General features: G+C 36.7%; 1 protein-coding gene across 1 annotated transcript in view; it reads right to left on the reverse strand.

Moving 5' to 3' along the window:
• LOC140959109 (protein ALTERED SEED GERMINATION 2-like) overlaps positions 1-12,397 on the reverse strand; it is a 37,032-nt gene extending 24,635 nt beyond the window's left edge. The window contains exons 1-2 of the mRNA XM_073416875.1: positions 12,068-12,397; positions 11,014-11,104 (exon numbers count right to left, since the gene is read on the reverse strand). Coding sequence (XP_073272976.1) covers positions 11,014-11,086 — 73 coding nt within the window. The 5' untranslated portion in view covers positions 11,087-11,104; positions 12,068-12,397. The remainder of the gene's footprint in view (positions 1-11,013; positions 11,105-12,067) is intronic.
• Between the last annotated feature and the right edge of the window lie 1,640 nt (positions 12,398-14,037).

Here is a 14,037-nt window from a genome sequence, read left to right on the forward strand (position 1 = left end):
CTTACCTCATTGTCGGGTATGCAACGTCGAAAAATTTGATCCGGACAATACTTGAACAGATACGGATCATCCCAATAAAAGTTTTTTACCTCATTCAAAAATTTTCTTTTATCTTGAGAACTCCATTGCGGTGGCATTTTTCCTGTCACAAGAAAATTTACTATGTTAGCAAACCAAGGTGTAGTAGTAACTGAAAATAGATGTTCATCAGGAAAATTATCGTTAATTGGTGTCATTTCACAAGATGATCCTGTTACTAGTCTCGATAAATGATCGGCTACGACATTCTCGGTTCCTTTTTTATCTTTGATCACAATGTCAAATTCTTGGAGCAACAAAATCCATCGTATCAGTCGTGGCTTTGCATCCTGTTTGGTCAACAAATATCTAATAGCAGAATGATCAGTAAACACGATAGTTGTTGATCCAATCAAATAAGAACGAAATTTATCTAATGCAAATATTACAGCAAGTAGTTCTTTTTCAGTTGTGGAGTAATTCATTTGAGCATTGTTTAAAGTTCTACTTGCATAATATATCACATAAGGCTTACCGTTTCTTCTTTGACCCAATACTGCACCGACTGCATAATCACTCGCATCGCACATGATTTCAAATGGTAAAGACCAATCAGGAGGTTGCATGATAGGAGCTGATGTTAAATGTCGAATGATTTTATCAAAAGCATTTTGACATTCTTGAGTCCACTCAAATGCACTGTCTTTTGTTAAGAGGTTACAAATGGGTTTAGAGATTAAACTAAAGTCCTTTATAAACCTCCTATAAAATCCAGCATGTCCCAAAAATGAGCGAATTTCTTTAATGGTTTTTGGAGGGGGTAAATTGGCAATGACATCAACTTTTGCTTTATCAACTTCAATTCCATGAGATGACACGACATGTCCCAAAACAATTCCAGAAGTAATCATGTAATGACATTTTTCCCAATTTAAAATAAGACCTTTTTCCTCGCATCTTTTTAAAACTTTTTCCAAATTTTCAAGACAATTATCAAATGTATTCCCAAAGACAGTTAAATCATCCATGAAAATTTCCAAACAATTTTCAACCATGTCGCAAAAAATGCTTAGCATACATCTTTGAAATGTTGCTGGGGCATTGCATAATCCAAATGGCATCCTTCTAAATGCAAATGTTCCAAAAGGACATGTGAATGTAGTTTTATCTTGATCTTCGAGTGCAATGGGAATTTGATAATAACCTGAATATCCATCTAGAAAACAGTAGTATGGATGACCTGCTACTCTTTCTAAAATTTGATCCAAAAATGGTAATGGAAAATGATCTTTTCTAGTGGCGTCATTTAATTTTCTATAATCAATACACATCCGCCAACTAGATGGGACTCGACTTGTTAACAATTCACCTTTTTCATTTTTTATCACTGTGATGCCAGATTTTTTCGGAACTACTTGTGTTGGGCTTACCCACTTACTATCAGAAATAGGGTAGATAATCCCAACATCAAGTAGTTTGAGAACTTCAGTTTTCACAACATCTTTCATGTGTGGATTTAATCTCCTTTGTGGTTGTTGAGATGTTTTTGCATTTTCTTCTAAGTGAATTTTGTGAGTGCAAATTAGTGGATTAATGTCCTTGAAATCTTATAGTGTCCAACCAATTGCATTTTTATGTCTTTTAAGCATATCAACTAATTTACCTTTTTCATCACTTGCTAGTTTGGAAGAAATTACCACCGGATATGTTTCATCTTCTCCAAGAAATGCATACTTCAATTCTTCTGGCAAGGGTTTTAACTCCAATATGGGTGGTTCGTCTTTGTTCTCATATTTTGCATCAAATCTTTCTCTGATCCTTGTTGTAACGTCCGAAAAATCAGTCTATGTAAACCACATGCATGCAAAATTGTTTTAATTTCTTAAATGATTTTATTTAATTGCTTTTAAATGCTAGCATGATATTTTTATACGATTAAAGGTATGATTGCATGATTAAATGATTAATTGCACAATTTTACATGAATTCATGAAATTAAGGATTTTATGTCCGGATATTCGAAGTCAGATCGGGGGACGGAGATCGGAGGCGATTAAGGTGCAAAAAAAAAAGTTGAATGTTATATTTATTTTAAGCCAAGAAAATTAGTAATTTAAATGATTTACGAATTTTAGTATTTTGAGGTCTAATTTAATTATTATGCAATTTATAAGATTTTAGGTGTTTTAAAATTTTAATTTTTTAAATTAAGGATTTAATTCTTGAAATTCTATTGAAATATTTATGATGACTTTTAGGCCTTAATCAATTTATTTAATTAGTATCTAAGTGAAATCTAAGAATTTTTTTAATGGCAAATTTTGAAGATAGAAATATCAACCTTTTTAAATTTGAGTTTATATTGATCTTAGTATTTAATTTTTAAATTAAACTTGGGGTCAAATTAATTATCTAATTAATGTTTAAATTATTTATTAGAGTTTGTTTAAACCTAAATTATGTTTAAGTATTTATTAGTTGGCAACTCACACACCCATTCACCATCCACGTGATGGACACCTAAAACACACACTAATTACACACACAAGCAGCCGAGAGTTTCTAGGCTATGATTTTGATTTTTTTTACTTGATTCCTTCGATCCAACAATCACCGATCCATCGTCATGCGTAGAACTATCGATTCACGCCACTTTTACGCAAAAGAAACAATCGAAACGCCGCTCCGATCGCCACCAACTTCCCCGCAACGATTATCGAATATTCGAGCGTTTTTAACGCAAACACACGTTTTCTAAACCCTTTCAAACATCATACAAATCATAATACGTGTGTTTTATTTGATTATGTATGAAAAATACGTGGGTTCGATTATTTTATGGTATGATACTTAATTTCAACGTTTTTGCGATTTTATGCTTGTTTTACAAGAATCGTTATGAACCCAACGGACACGCTGCCAAAACACGATAAAATATGATAAATTATGGACAAAACATGATAAATTTTGAAGGGAAATAAGCTGGAACCGTAAGAATAATTTCAGAAGAAGGAACGTGGGTTTGGTTGGTTTGTGCAATTCAAGTGGCTCGATCACTATGCATGGGGCTTAGGGGTTCGACCAGGGCTGGTTGGGGCTTGTCCAGGGTCAGTTTCGAAGGCTAGGTAGGGTCCTAGGGCGGCTATGGTTCGAGTTCTAGGCTGTGGAAGGAGTCCACCCGAAGTGGGACTCCTCCCATGCATGCTCACGCATGTCTACTGCACGAGGGGGGGCTGGGGTTGGTAGGGGCTGGGCTAGGTGGTCTGGTCGGTACTCTAGGATGGTTCAAAAAGGGGTAGGAAGGGACAGGGCTCGGTGGTGGGCTAGGCTTAGGCTGGGGCTGGGCATGGTCCAGGGTCGGTGAGGGTCCGAGGTGATCGCTGGTTAAGTGGCTAGAGGAGTCCTAGGGTGGCTGGGAGTCTTGTAGCGTGAGTGGAAACCATGCGAGTAGCTTCTGTTTACTTCAATTGGTTTGTGCGTGAGTTCAAGTTGCAGGGCTGGTCTGGGTAGAGTCTGAGCGTGGTGTAGGCTCGGTAAGGGTCAGTTCTGGTTGATGGTTCAGGAGCTGTAAGGTTCCTAGAAGGGTAAGGAATCCTAGTGCACCTAGGAGACTTCACACGCACACACGCATGCACTTGTGTTCAGGGTGCAGGGGATTTGTCGCGGGCCAAAGGCTGGTTCATGGGCTTGGGGCTGGTCAGTAGGGTTCCTAGATGGGTTGTCTTGGGTTTGGCTCAAGGTGGCTCGGGCGTGGCTCGAGTATTTTGGGAGATGGCTCGGGTTGATCGTATATGTGTCAATTTCAAAAATAATAAAGCTAAAATTGAATCCATGGGTCCACGGGTGTGGCTCATGACTTGGAAGGGTATAATATATACTAAAAATGTTATGTTTAAAATTTGGGATCAAAATAACGAGTTTTGGAATTTTCCGGGAGTTAATCGCCGCTCGAAACGTTTATTAACTAATTAATTGAAACACCTAGTTTTAAGCTTTATAAAATTATGAAAAATTAGGTTTAAGCTTAAATAATTATTAAAAGTCTAATTTTTTAATTTGGGAATTTTATATTAATGTTTGATTTAAATCGATATTAAAACGCGTTAATATGTCTTATTTAAAGGTTAATTTAAAAGTCATCGATTTAAATCAAATAAAAATATGAGAAGATTCGTGTAAGCTTAAATAATTATTTAGAATAAGCCCATGTCATTAAAAGTGCGAAAAAGATAAATTCGAGAATTTGTATGTCCAGGGGCAAAACTGTCTTTTTAAACTTAGGAAAATACGAAAACGCTTGGCAGCGTCCCGAAGGATCACAACGTATGTTAAATAATATTTTATGATTTAAAATGATTATTTTGATGATAATATGTTATTTTATGATTTTTGGTAAAGCTGTGCAATTTTTACTGTTTAAAATGCTATTTTTGGAAAGTTGTGCTATTTCATGATTTTTAAAGAAAAAGAAAAAATATTTTGAGGGATGTGAATTGACTGTGACAAAAGATATGATTTATGATATATGATTTTGTGGGGATAACGTGAGGGGAAAAGGCCCCAGAGGGAGCCCATTTACGGGAGAAGGCCCCAGAGGGAGCCCATACGTGGGAAAAGACCCCAGAGGGAGCCCGTCTATGAGAGAAGGCCCCTGAGGGAGCCCCGACGAACGTATTTCCACGGTGGAGCCTAGTGCACACCCCCATGGACCATGTGGAGCTAAGACTGCAGTCGACCAAAGGATAAAAGCTAGTCACTTTCAAGGATCAAACTTCACCCAAAAATGATATATGATTGAAATCTTATGATAAAAATGATTTTATGATATATGATTTACGATGAGGATTAAAGCTATTTTTATAATGATTTATTTATGCTTAAAGCTTATTTTAAATGATTTTTAAAAGATTTATTTATGCTTAAAGTTATTTTAAAATAATTTTCTATTTATGATTTTATTATGCTTAAATGATTTTTAAAAGATTTTAAATTGGTTTATTTATTTTCAAAAACTATTTTAAATAAAAATATGATTTTTAAATGCATGTGAGTGTATATGTATTATTTGCTATCCATGTTTAGAACGTGCTGAGTCATTAGACTCACTAGGTTTGTATGATGCAGGATTTGATGATTTTGGAGGCGGTGACGATTGAGTGGATCGAGTGCAGCAGTACACACCCGAGGGCCATTTATGTTCCGCACTAGCTAGATAGATAAATGATTTAAAGATTATGTTAATGATTTATTTTATGCACTTGAGATTTAAATTGTTAAATTATTATGATCAATGATTGTGTTGAATTATTTTATTTAGGAATTTAGAATTTATGATTTAAGATTAGGAAAAAAAAATCGTGGTCGTTACAGTTGGTATCAGAGCCGAGGATCCCCAAAGGGTTGTGTACTGTTACTTCGAGAAGCTCAAGAAGTCACGCCTCAAATATGTGAGTTTTTACTGCTTTATAATTTATATGCTTAAAATTATTTTAAATGTTTATATAATGCATGATATAAATGTTAGTTGCATGCTTCATGTAAAATGATTAATGCATGTTGGGTAGTGGAATTGATAAGAATTTAAATAAAATAAGGTGCATGCACTACTTGAGCTGGATTTAGGAGTCGTCTTGGGAAATTTTTGGGTTAGAATTGCAATTTTCAAGATTTTGAGGACCGAATTGAAAAGTAAGATTCAAGTTAGAGGTTAAGTTTGAGGTGGATAAGAGAATCTAAGCTTTACAATCATCAAATCAAGGAAAATTTCGAGGACGAAATTCAATTTAAGAGGGAGAGAATAGTCGTCGAATCTAGGGCGTTACAGTTGGTATCAGAGCCGACTTCTCTTAGTACGGTGTGATTCGGGGACGAACCAAGCAGAAGCTAGTGGGCATGTGAGGCCTGGGGCCGAAGAGGGCGGGGGGTGATCGCCGGTGCCATCAGTTGCACGGACAATGAGCGGCTCCTGGCAGGCTTCTAGGTGGAGGGAACATGAATGAACCGATCCCACACGGGAATGAGAGGGATTCCGAGACTGTTCAATGTAATGGACTGTACAGTTGAAGAGGGCTTAAAAAGATTTGATTCGTACTACTCATATCACGAAGGTGCATCTTCTTTTCGGTAGCTCATCACATAAGAATTCCAAAGTTAAGCGTGCTTGATTTGGGGTAATTTTGGGATGGGTGACCTCCTGGGAAGTTTCCCAGGGTGCGTGTGAGTGAGAAAACCCTTAACTCATGGGCTTAACCCTCAGCTCATAAGCTAAAACCCTCAGTTCAAGGAAGCTCATTGATTGTCGCGGAGAAAATCCCTAGCTCATGAATTCAATATTCTAGCTCAAAGAAGCTCATCCTTTATTGTCCTAAAAGAACCAAAATGGAGCTAGAAGAAGAGCTAAAGAATTGGACAAATTTAATTTGCAAGAAATGACCTTTGAGTTAACCAAGAAGAGGAGTTAAAGGAGCTAAAGGTTTGGACAAACTTATTGTGCAAGAGATGATCATTGAGTTAACCAAGGAAATGAGCTAAAAGGCTAAGACACATTTATTATGTAAGAAATAACCCTTGAGTTGATCAAGGTGACCTTTGATGCTTGGGATGGATTTGACTACATTTATTTCCTTACTTGTGCACCAAGGTGGACGTCCAAATGGCTAAGGAAAAGCCATTTTTTTTTGCCTATAAATACTACACCATGGCTGAATGAAAAACACCCAAAAAAAAACCTCAAAAATCCGGTCCTCACTCTCCACAAATCCTCTAAATTTCGGCCAAGGCCAAGAAGGAAGCTTCGTGCAGTCCGAGTGCTTAGAAGATACGTCAAAGTGCTGCTGGATTGACGTCATAAATCTAGGCAAAGTGCTGCTAAAATTCGGTCATCATCTGATCAAGATTCATACGTCCAAGCTTGGCTACTTTCGAACTACACCTTGAATTTCAGTAAGTGGGTTTTCGATATGTATGTTTGTTTGTATTTTTAAACCTTGCATATAAATAATATGACATGCTTGTATGTGTGTCCCCTTTTTCGGAAAAAGTCAGTCTGTTCTGTTTAAAATTTCGATCGATTATATGTTTTCTTCTGTTCTTCGAAATTCTTTGATTCCGCTGAATCCGTCTGAAATTCTGATATATGAAACTCTGATAAGTTCTGTCTGGTAAATCTAAATTCTGTGTTGCACTATTACAACTTGATTTGAAATGGGACGAGAATTGTAATTCTGTCTGGCCCCTATTGGTGGGTATAAAACCATGTTATGTCTGGCTCCCATAGGTGAGTATAAAATCATGTTCTGTCTGGCCCCCATCGGTGGGTATAAAACCGTGTTCTGGCCTCACCCCTTAGAGGACTAACATATTGGGGATAATTTGACCATGGAAATGAGATGAGTAACAGTGTTGTGTCTGTGCTGTCTGAAATTATCTGATTTGCTTCTGAACTATTTCGAATCATCTGAAAAAGTGTCTTTTGTTCGAATCGCTTCTGCTTAAAAGTAATAAGTTTTGAAAGTGTGTTAAAGAAATGTTTTAAAGAATAAGTTCTATATGTGTCATTGGAAATCGATCGACCCCCCACTTGCTGAGTGTTTCCCAAAACACTCACCCCTTACAAATTTCAGATATAAACGAGGAGCAACTGAATGAGGAAGAGCAAGATGCTTTTTGGGGATGGTGAATCAAGGATCGAGATCAAGATTCAAAAATTTTATTTTCCTTTTATTTCCGCTCTGATGTAAATTCGTTTCATTGTCATTGTAAAGACAATATTATTTATGAAAAAGACTGGTTTGTTTCGATACGAGGCTTAATTGTTTACAAGTAATTAAACAATGCCGAATGTCACCGACGCTTCGGACACGGAGCGTGACAGGAATATCGTTCGTTTTTGGGAGGATAGTTGGTGGGGGGTTTCGTTGTTCAAATATATTTTTCCATCTTTTTTCCAGATCTACTTGAGTCATAAAAAACCTATTAACAGTTTCATCAGTGCTTCAGAAGGGCTTTGAATGAGGTTGAAATTGATGAGTTGTGTACTTTGTTAGGGGTTTTAGATACTGTTCATTTGGAGTTAGGTAGGGTGGATTTAAGGGTTTGGTTGGAGGACTTTTCAGGGTCTTTTTCTGTCATATCTTTTTATGAGTCTTTTTTTTTCGGTCAGTAATTTTCCAAATTTCCCCTCTTTTTCTAATATTCGGAGAGAACCTAACCCACATAAGGTTATTAATTTCTCATGGACCGTGGCTTTGGAAAATTGCCGACTTGAGATTCTTTGCAAAGAAGATGGCCTAACTATGCATTATGTCTGAACTGGTGTACACTTTTCCGGAACAAAGAAGAGAATCAAGATCACCTACTTTTGCATGATTCGTTCACAAGTGGAATTTGGAACAGAGTATTGCAGGAATTGGGTATGGAGTAGATATTTTCAAGAGCGGCGGCATGATATGTTTCTTTTGGACCCGAGATCACTTAACGGATGGAAATTTCAGACCTTTTGGAATGTGGTAGTTCATTGCCTTTTTTGGTCAATCTGGTTGGAGCGGAACAGAAGAATCTTCAACGATATAGCAGAGTCTATAGACGAAGTTTGGGAAAAGATTAGATTTAAGGTTGCTAGGTGGACGAGAAAGCTTGCAGAGTTTAATCATTTCTCTATCTTAGATCTAGTCAGGGATTGGAAATTTTTAGGTTATTGACGACAATGTAGTATTTCCTGTATTGTGCTTTTGCGGATATCTTATCCGCCTCAATGTACTCTGTTTTCTTATTTTAATATAATTTTGTTTCATATTTAAAATAAAAAGATTTTGTCCATCACCACCCTAACCTAAGTTGCCTTACATATATCAAGGTCACTAACTACCTAGATTTGTCTTCATCAATCCAAAGGCAACACAAAAACTTGAGTGATAATATTTTGCAGCAATATCGACTCCAATAAAGTTTATCTAGGTTTACGTATATTTAAAAGAGAGGGTAGAATTCCACTACTGTAACTTTTGCATTCCTAGTGGCTTAATTAGAATCATAGAAATAAAATTAACCAAATATTACTACATTAATATTTTCGTTAGAAGTAATATGGTATGTGTTGGAAGAAGATAACATAATATTTTGGGAGTAAAAATACGTAAATTCCATTATTTCGTAATAATAATTACAATAATTAATCACCTAATATATAGACAACCCTAGACTACATAGAATAGAATATACAATCACATATATTAATGGATTTTCTAAGCAACGATAACATCATCCTTAATTATAGAAATACACTACATAAAGTCTGATTTTATCCCTTTATCTGCGAACTCCCCCTCAAGCTGGTGAGTAGATATCTGTCATTCCCAGCTTGGAAACAATCTATTGAAATGGTGGGCCTTCCCAATGGTGAATATATCAACTAGCTGATGGTCTGTAGAGCCATATGGTGTACAAATTTAGTCACTATCCAACTTTTCTTTAATGAAGTGTCTGTCAATCTCAATATGCTTTGTTCGATCATTGTCGCACTTGATTATGAACAATGTTGATTGTTGATATGTTATTACTATAAAGTCTCATGGGCCCATTACACTTCACCTTTAGACCTTCCAGGATGATCCTCAACCAAAGCAATTCACCAACTCCTTGAGCCATAGCTCGATATTCTGATTCTGCACGACCTTGCTACAACATTTTGTTTCTTACTTCGCCAAGTCACAAGATTTCATCCAAGAAAGGTGCAATATCCAGTAGTCTATTTCTTGTCAGTGATTGACCCAACATAATATGAATCTGTGTAGGCTTCAAGACAGAATTCCTTTTCCTGAACTCATTTTAAGGTATTGAAGTGTTCCCATAATTGCATGCCAATGCACTTCCTTCAGGCTATTATACATGAATTAGCTAATCACACTCACAGTGTAGGCTATGTTAGGACTTGTGTGAGATAGATGAATGAGTTTCCCAACCAGACGTTGATACATCTCTCTATTCACCATGTCGTCCTCTGAGATATCCCCAAGCTTGTGATTAAACTCTATGGGTATGCTCATAGGCTTACAAGCTAATTTCCCTCTCTCGAAGTAAATCTTGTATTTTTGTTGGGAGATAAAGATTCTTTGCTTCGAATATGCCACTTCTATACCAATTATTTCAACCTTTCGAGATCTTTGATCTCAAATTATGCTACTAATCGATGTCTAATGCCATGCTTCTCCTTTTCATCATCGCTGTCAACATAGACAAGTAATATATAACCCTGATTTTGAGTGTTTCTCAAACAAAGTATGGTCACCCCGACCTTCGTGAGTCTTCGTCCCAAGCTGCAAATTTAGGGTTGTCTTTGTTGAGCGCGAGACCAATGAGATGGCTAAGTTTTCCTTTCCCTTTCAGTGTGGTTCAGACTAACTGGGACCATTTCAGACAATTTTTTCCATTTAAGCGAAATGCACAATGAAGCTATTGCAATTCACTCACAGCAGGTTGCACCGACTCATTGGTAGGAGGAGGTGTCTCGGATTTTTCTCCCATCATTCCTTGTAGAAATAAATGGTAGAAAAAGATAGCAACTTAGGGCTCAAAATTCGAAGAAAAAGATGATTTCATAATGAACTAAGCCATACAGCTCTGATGCGATGTTCGAGGAAGAGAACAATAATAATTTGGGAGTAAAAATACGTAAATTCCATTATTTCGTAATAATAATTACAACCAATAATCACCTAATATAACAACCGTAGACTATGTAGAGCAGAATATACGATCCCATAAATTAGGGATTTCATAACAATGATACAATATCCTAAATTATAGAGAGACACTAAATCAATTATGATTTTATCCCTTATCTTCGACAATCTGTCCTGTAATGAAATTTGCATAAAAATACGGAAGGAAGAACCAACAGAATAACGAGGTGCATCAGAGAAAAATCTTAAAAATCCTAACTTGTCTATAGCCTTCATTAACTGACATAGTAAGGTTGCATAAAAGATATAAAAATACCTCTTTGGCCAACAAAACTAGATTGTTTAATGCCGGTGCCTATGTTACAGTGACTGATATATCTCTGCTTCATATCTGTTATAGTCTCAGGCTGCAATATGAAAAGGATAAGAAATTATTATGCTAATGCAGAAAGTCTCTAGTAGAAAGCAACCATGAAAAATCATCAAACAGCCTCCTAACGTTAGTTCACTACTTTAGTGTAGGGTGTTTGCCAGCAAGAATTCGAACATAAAACCATAACAAACTGAAGTAAACAAATAAGATCCACATTCAATTCTGCTTCTGGAAAAGAAATGGAAAGAAAAAAAGGCGGTTATGGAGAAAGAAAATAGTTTCTCCCTATTGAAATGGGCCAAAGTAATTTGGGCCACAGTCAGTATCCAATCATGAAATGGATTCTAGAAGTAATACGGGATAACTTGGGGAAAGGGGAAATAAATATAAGAAGGGGGCGATGGTTAAGAGTTTGGGGTATTCAGATATTTTTCCCTATTGATTGTTCGTACTAGCGTGAAGCTAGGGTGAGAAGTGCGATGTACTGGCTAGAACCTCGGGTGAGAAGTGAGTTGTACAGAGAAGGTTCCTCTGGGTTATTATTCTTTTCGATTTTATCATCATTTGACATTTTCCCTGTTGCTAGTTGTCTTCTTCCACTTTTTGTGTATTTACATTTGTGGTTGCAAAAGACATGAAAAAGTGGGACTGTGGGAGGACTTCGTGATGTGGAGAAAAGAGAGCACAAAAACTTCAATATGACAGTGCACCAAATATGGGACCCATGGCTAAAATGAAAGAGGAGAAGAAACCGAAGAAGCCTGAAGACAAGTACGCAACCGAATCACATTACCAAGTACCAATGATGATAAAGAGCTAATTGAAGGAAAATAGCTAGACAATGAAGTGAAAGAAAGAAAGATCACAGTACACTTAACAGATTTATGACCTGATAAACTCGCTAGGAAAAATGAAATTAGTTTGCTAAAAAAGTAATCGCTTAAAATGATACTTAATGAAAGAACATAATTTAAAAGATACTGGAATAGACGAGAACCTGATAAGACACTTTATCATTTTCGCTTGACAATTGGGGAGACACACAAGAATCATCAGGTCTTCTATTTTCCAAGGGTGTATCATCTCTCCTGCGAATTCTTAAATTCAGTTTTCAAGAACAGCAGAGTCAACACTATCTCCTCATTCACCCGATATTGATGTTTCAAAATCCAATTCTAGTTCTTCATAGTCAGAGTCTTCTCTTTCCGGACCATCTGGTAAAGCACTATCTGCTTCTGAATTGTAGATAATATCACTCAGAAAATGCATTCTTCCAATTTGATGGTCAGACTTCGACCCACTATCGCTTTGCATGTCAACTTCAATTTCAGCTATAAGTCAAGTTCATGACATTGTGAAAAGGTAAGGGATAGTACTTAATACTTATATTATATTAACAGGTATACATTATCACACGATATCCATAATATTCTTAAATTTGATTCTGTAACGATAGGCTTTGCAAATTATAAGTTTCACATACTATTAACGTATAAAATGGATATGGAAATTATTTTTTTATTATAAGAAATGATATCTTATTAATAATAATGTGTCAAATTACATTAGTGGACTAGTGATCCACTAAATCATGAACTACAAAAAAAACTTTAATTTTTAATAATAAACAAAAGCCCAATGTCGCAATATATCAAATATGGAGACATTTTTGAAATCTTCATGAATGCCAATCCACATGGCCACTGCTATCTTTATTTTTTCCCAACATTGTTCTCGTGATTCTTCCTTTTCTTCAAAAATTCTTCTATTTCTTTCCAGCCATACATACCAGCAGATGCACTGAACCACGACACGCCAAAAAGTTCTTCCCCTGGTACCTGTCAGCTGTCCGAGGTCCATAGCAAATAACTCCCTTGTTGATTCCGACATCACCCAAACCAACTCAAGTTCTTTCAACGCCTTAGCCCACAAACCGCTCGTGAATGGACAATGGATGAGCATATGATCCTGACTTTCTGAGTCATTTCTACACAAAACACACCAACTTGGACAAATAGCAATCGAGGGCCACTTTATTTGCATAATCTCCGAGGTCGGTAACTTACCCTGAGTAGCTATCCATGAGAACACCTGAATTTTTTTCGAGACCGGAACCTTCCAAATGTGATTGAGTAGAGGAAAAAGTGGAAAGTGCGTACGTGGGAAAAAAGACTCGAAGAATGATTTGACCGTAAAAACCCCAGATGAATCCCCTCGCCACACTCGGAAATCATCTACCCCTTCAATCAACCTAACTCTCTCTATCAACCCTAATAACTCGGTCAACTGAATGAGTTCCTCATCTCTGACTGCCCTCCTAAAATGAAAGTCCCAAGATTGAGTAGACAAGTCGTTATCCAAATAGGCATAGTGAGAAATTGGCATATTATGAACTGTTGATAACTGAAATAAAACAGGAAAAAGCTCTTTGAAAGATGAATCCCCCAACCACCTATCTTCCCAAAATCTAACCTTATTACCCCCTCTCACCTCTATTGACACACGCTGCTGAAAAGTAGGGTAAATTCGGGAAATAAACTTCCAAGGGCTCTTGAACGTAACATTTCTCGCCAAACCCGCATCCCACCCGTTTTCTTGTAACCCATATATACTCACAATAATTTTCTTCCAAAGTGTTCCGTCTTCGGCGCAAAATCTCCACCACCACTTCCCCAACATGGACTTATTTTTCAAGATGATATTCCCAACACCTAACCCTCCCTTGTCCTTAGGTTTGCACACTTGCTTCCACGCGACCAAGTGGCTATGCACATCTCCATCCGCTCCATCCCATAAAAAATTTCTTGAAATCTTCTCAATCAACTCCGCAATAGATTTAGGCATTCTAAAAAGAGACAAGTAATATATCGGAATAGAATTCAAAACTGATGATATCAAAGTTAATCTTCCCCCTCTTGACAAAAAAGCTTTTTTCCAACTTGCTAATTTTTTGGACATCTTAGCCAC

The sequence above is a fragment of the Primulina huaijiensis genome, chromosome 2, assembly GCF_012295235.1.
Source record: "Primulina huaijiensis isolate GDHJ02 chromosome 2, ASM1229523v2, whole genome shotgun sequence".
NCBI classification, from domain to species: Eukaryota; Viridiplantae; Streptophyta; class Magnoliopsida; order Lamiales; family Gesneriaceae; genus Primulina; species Primulina huaijiensis.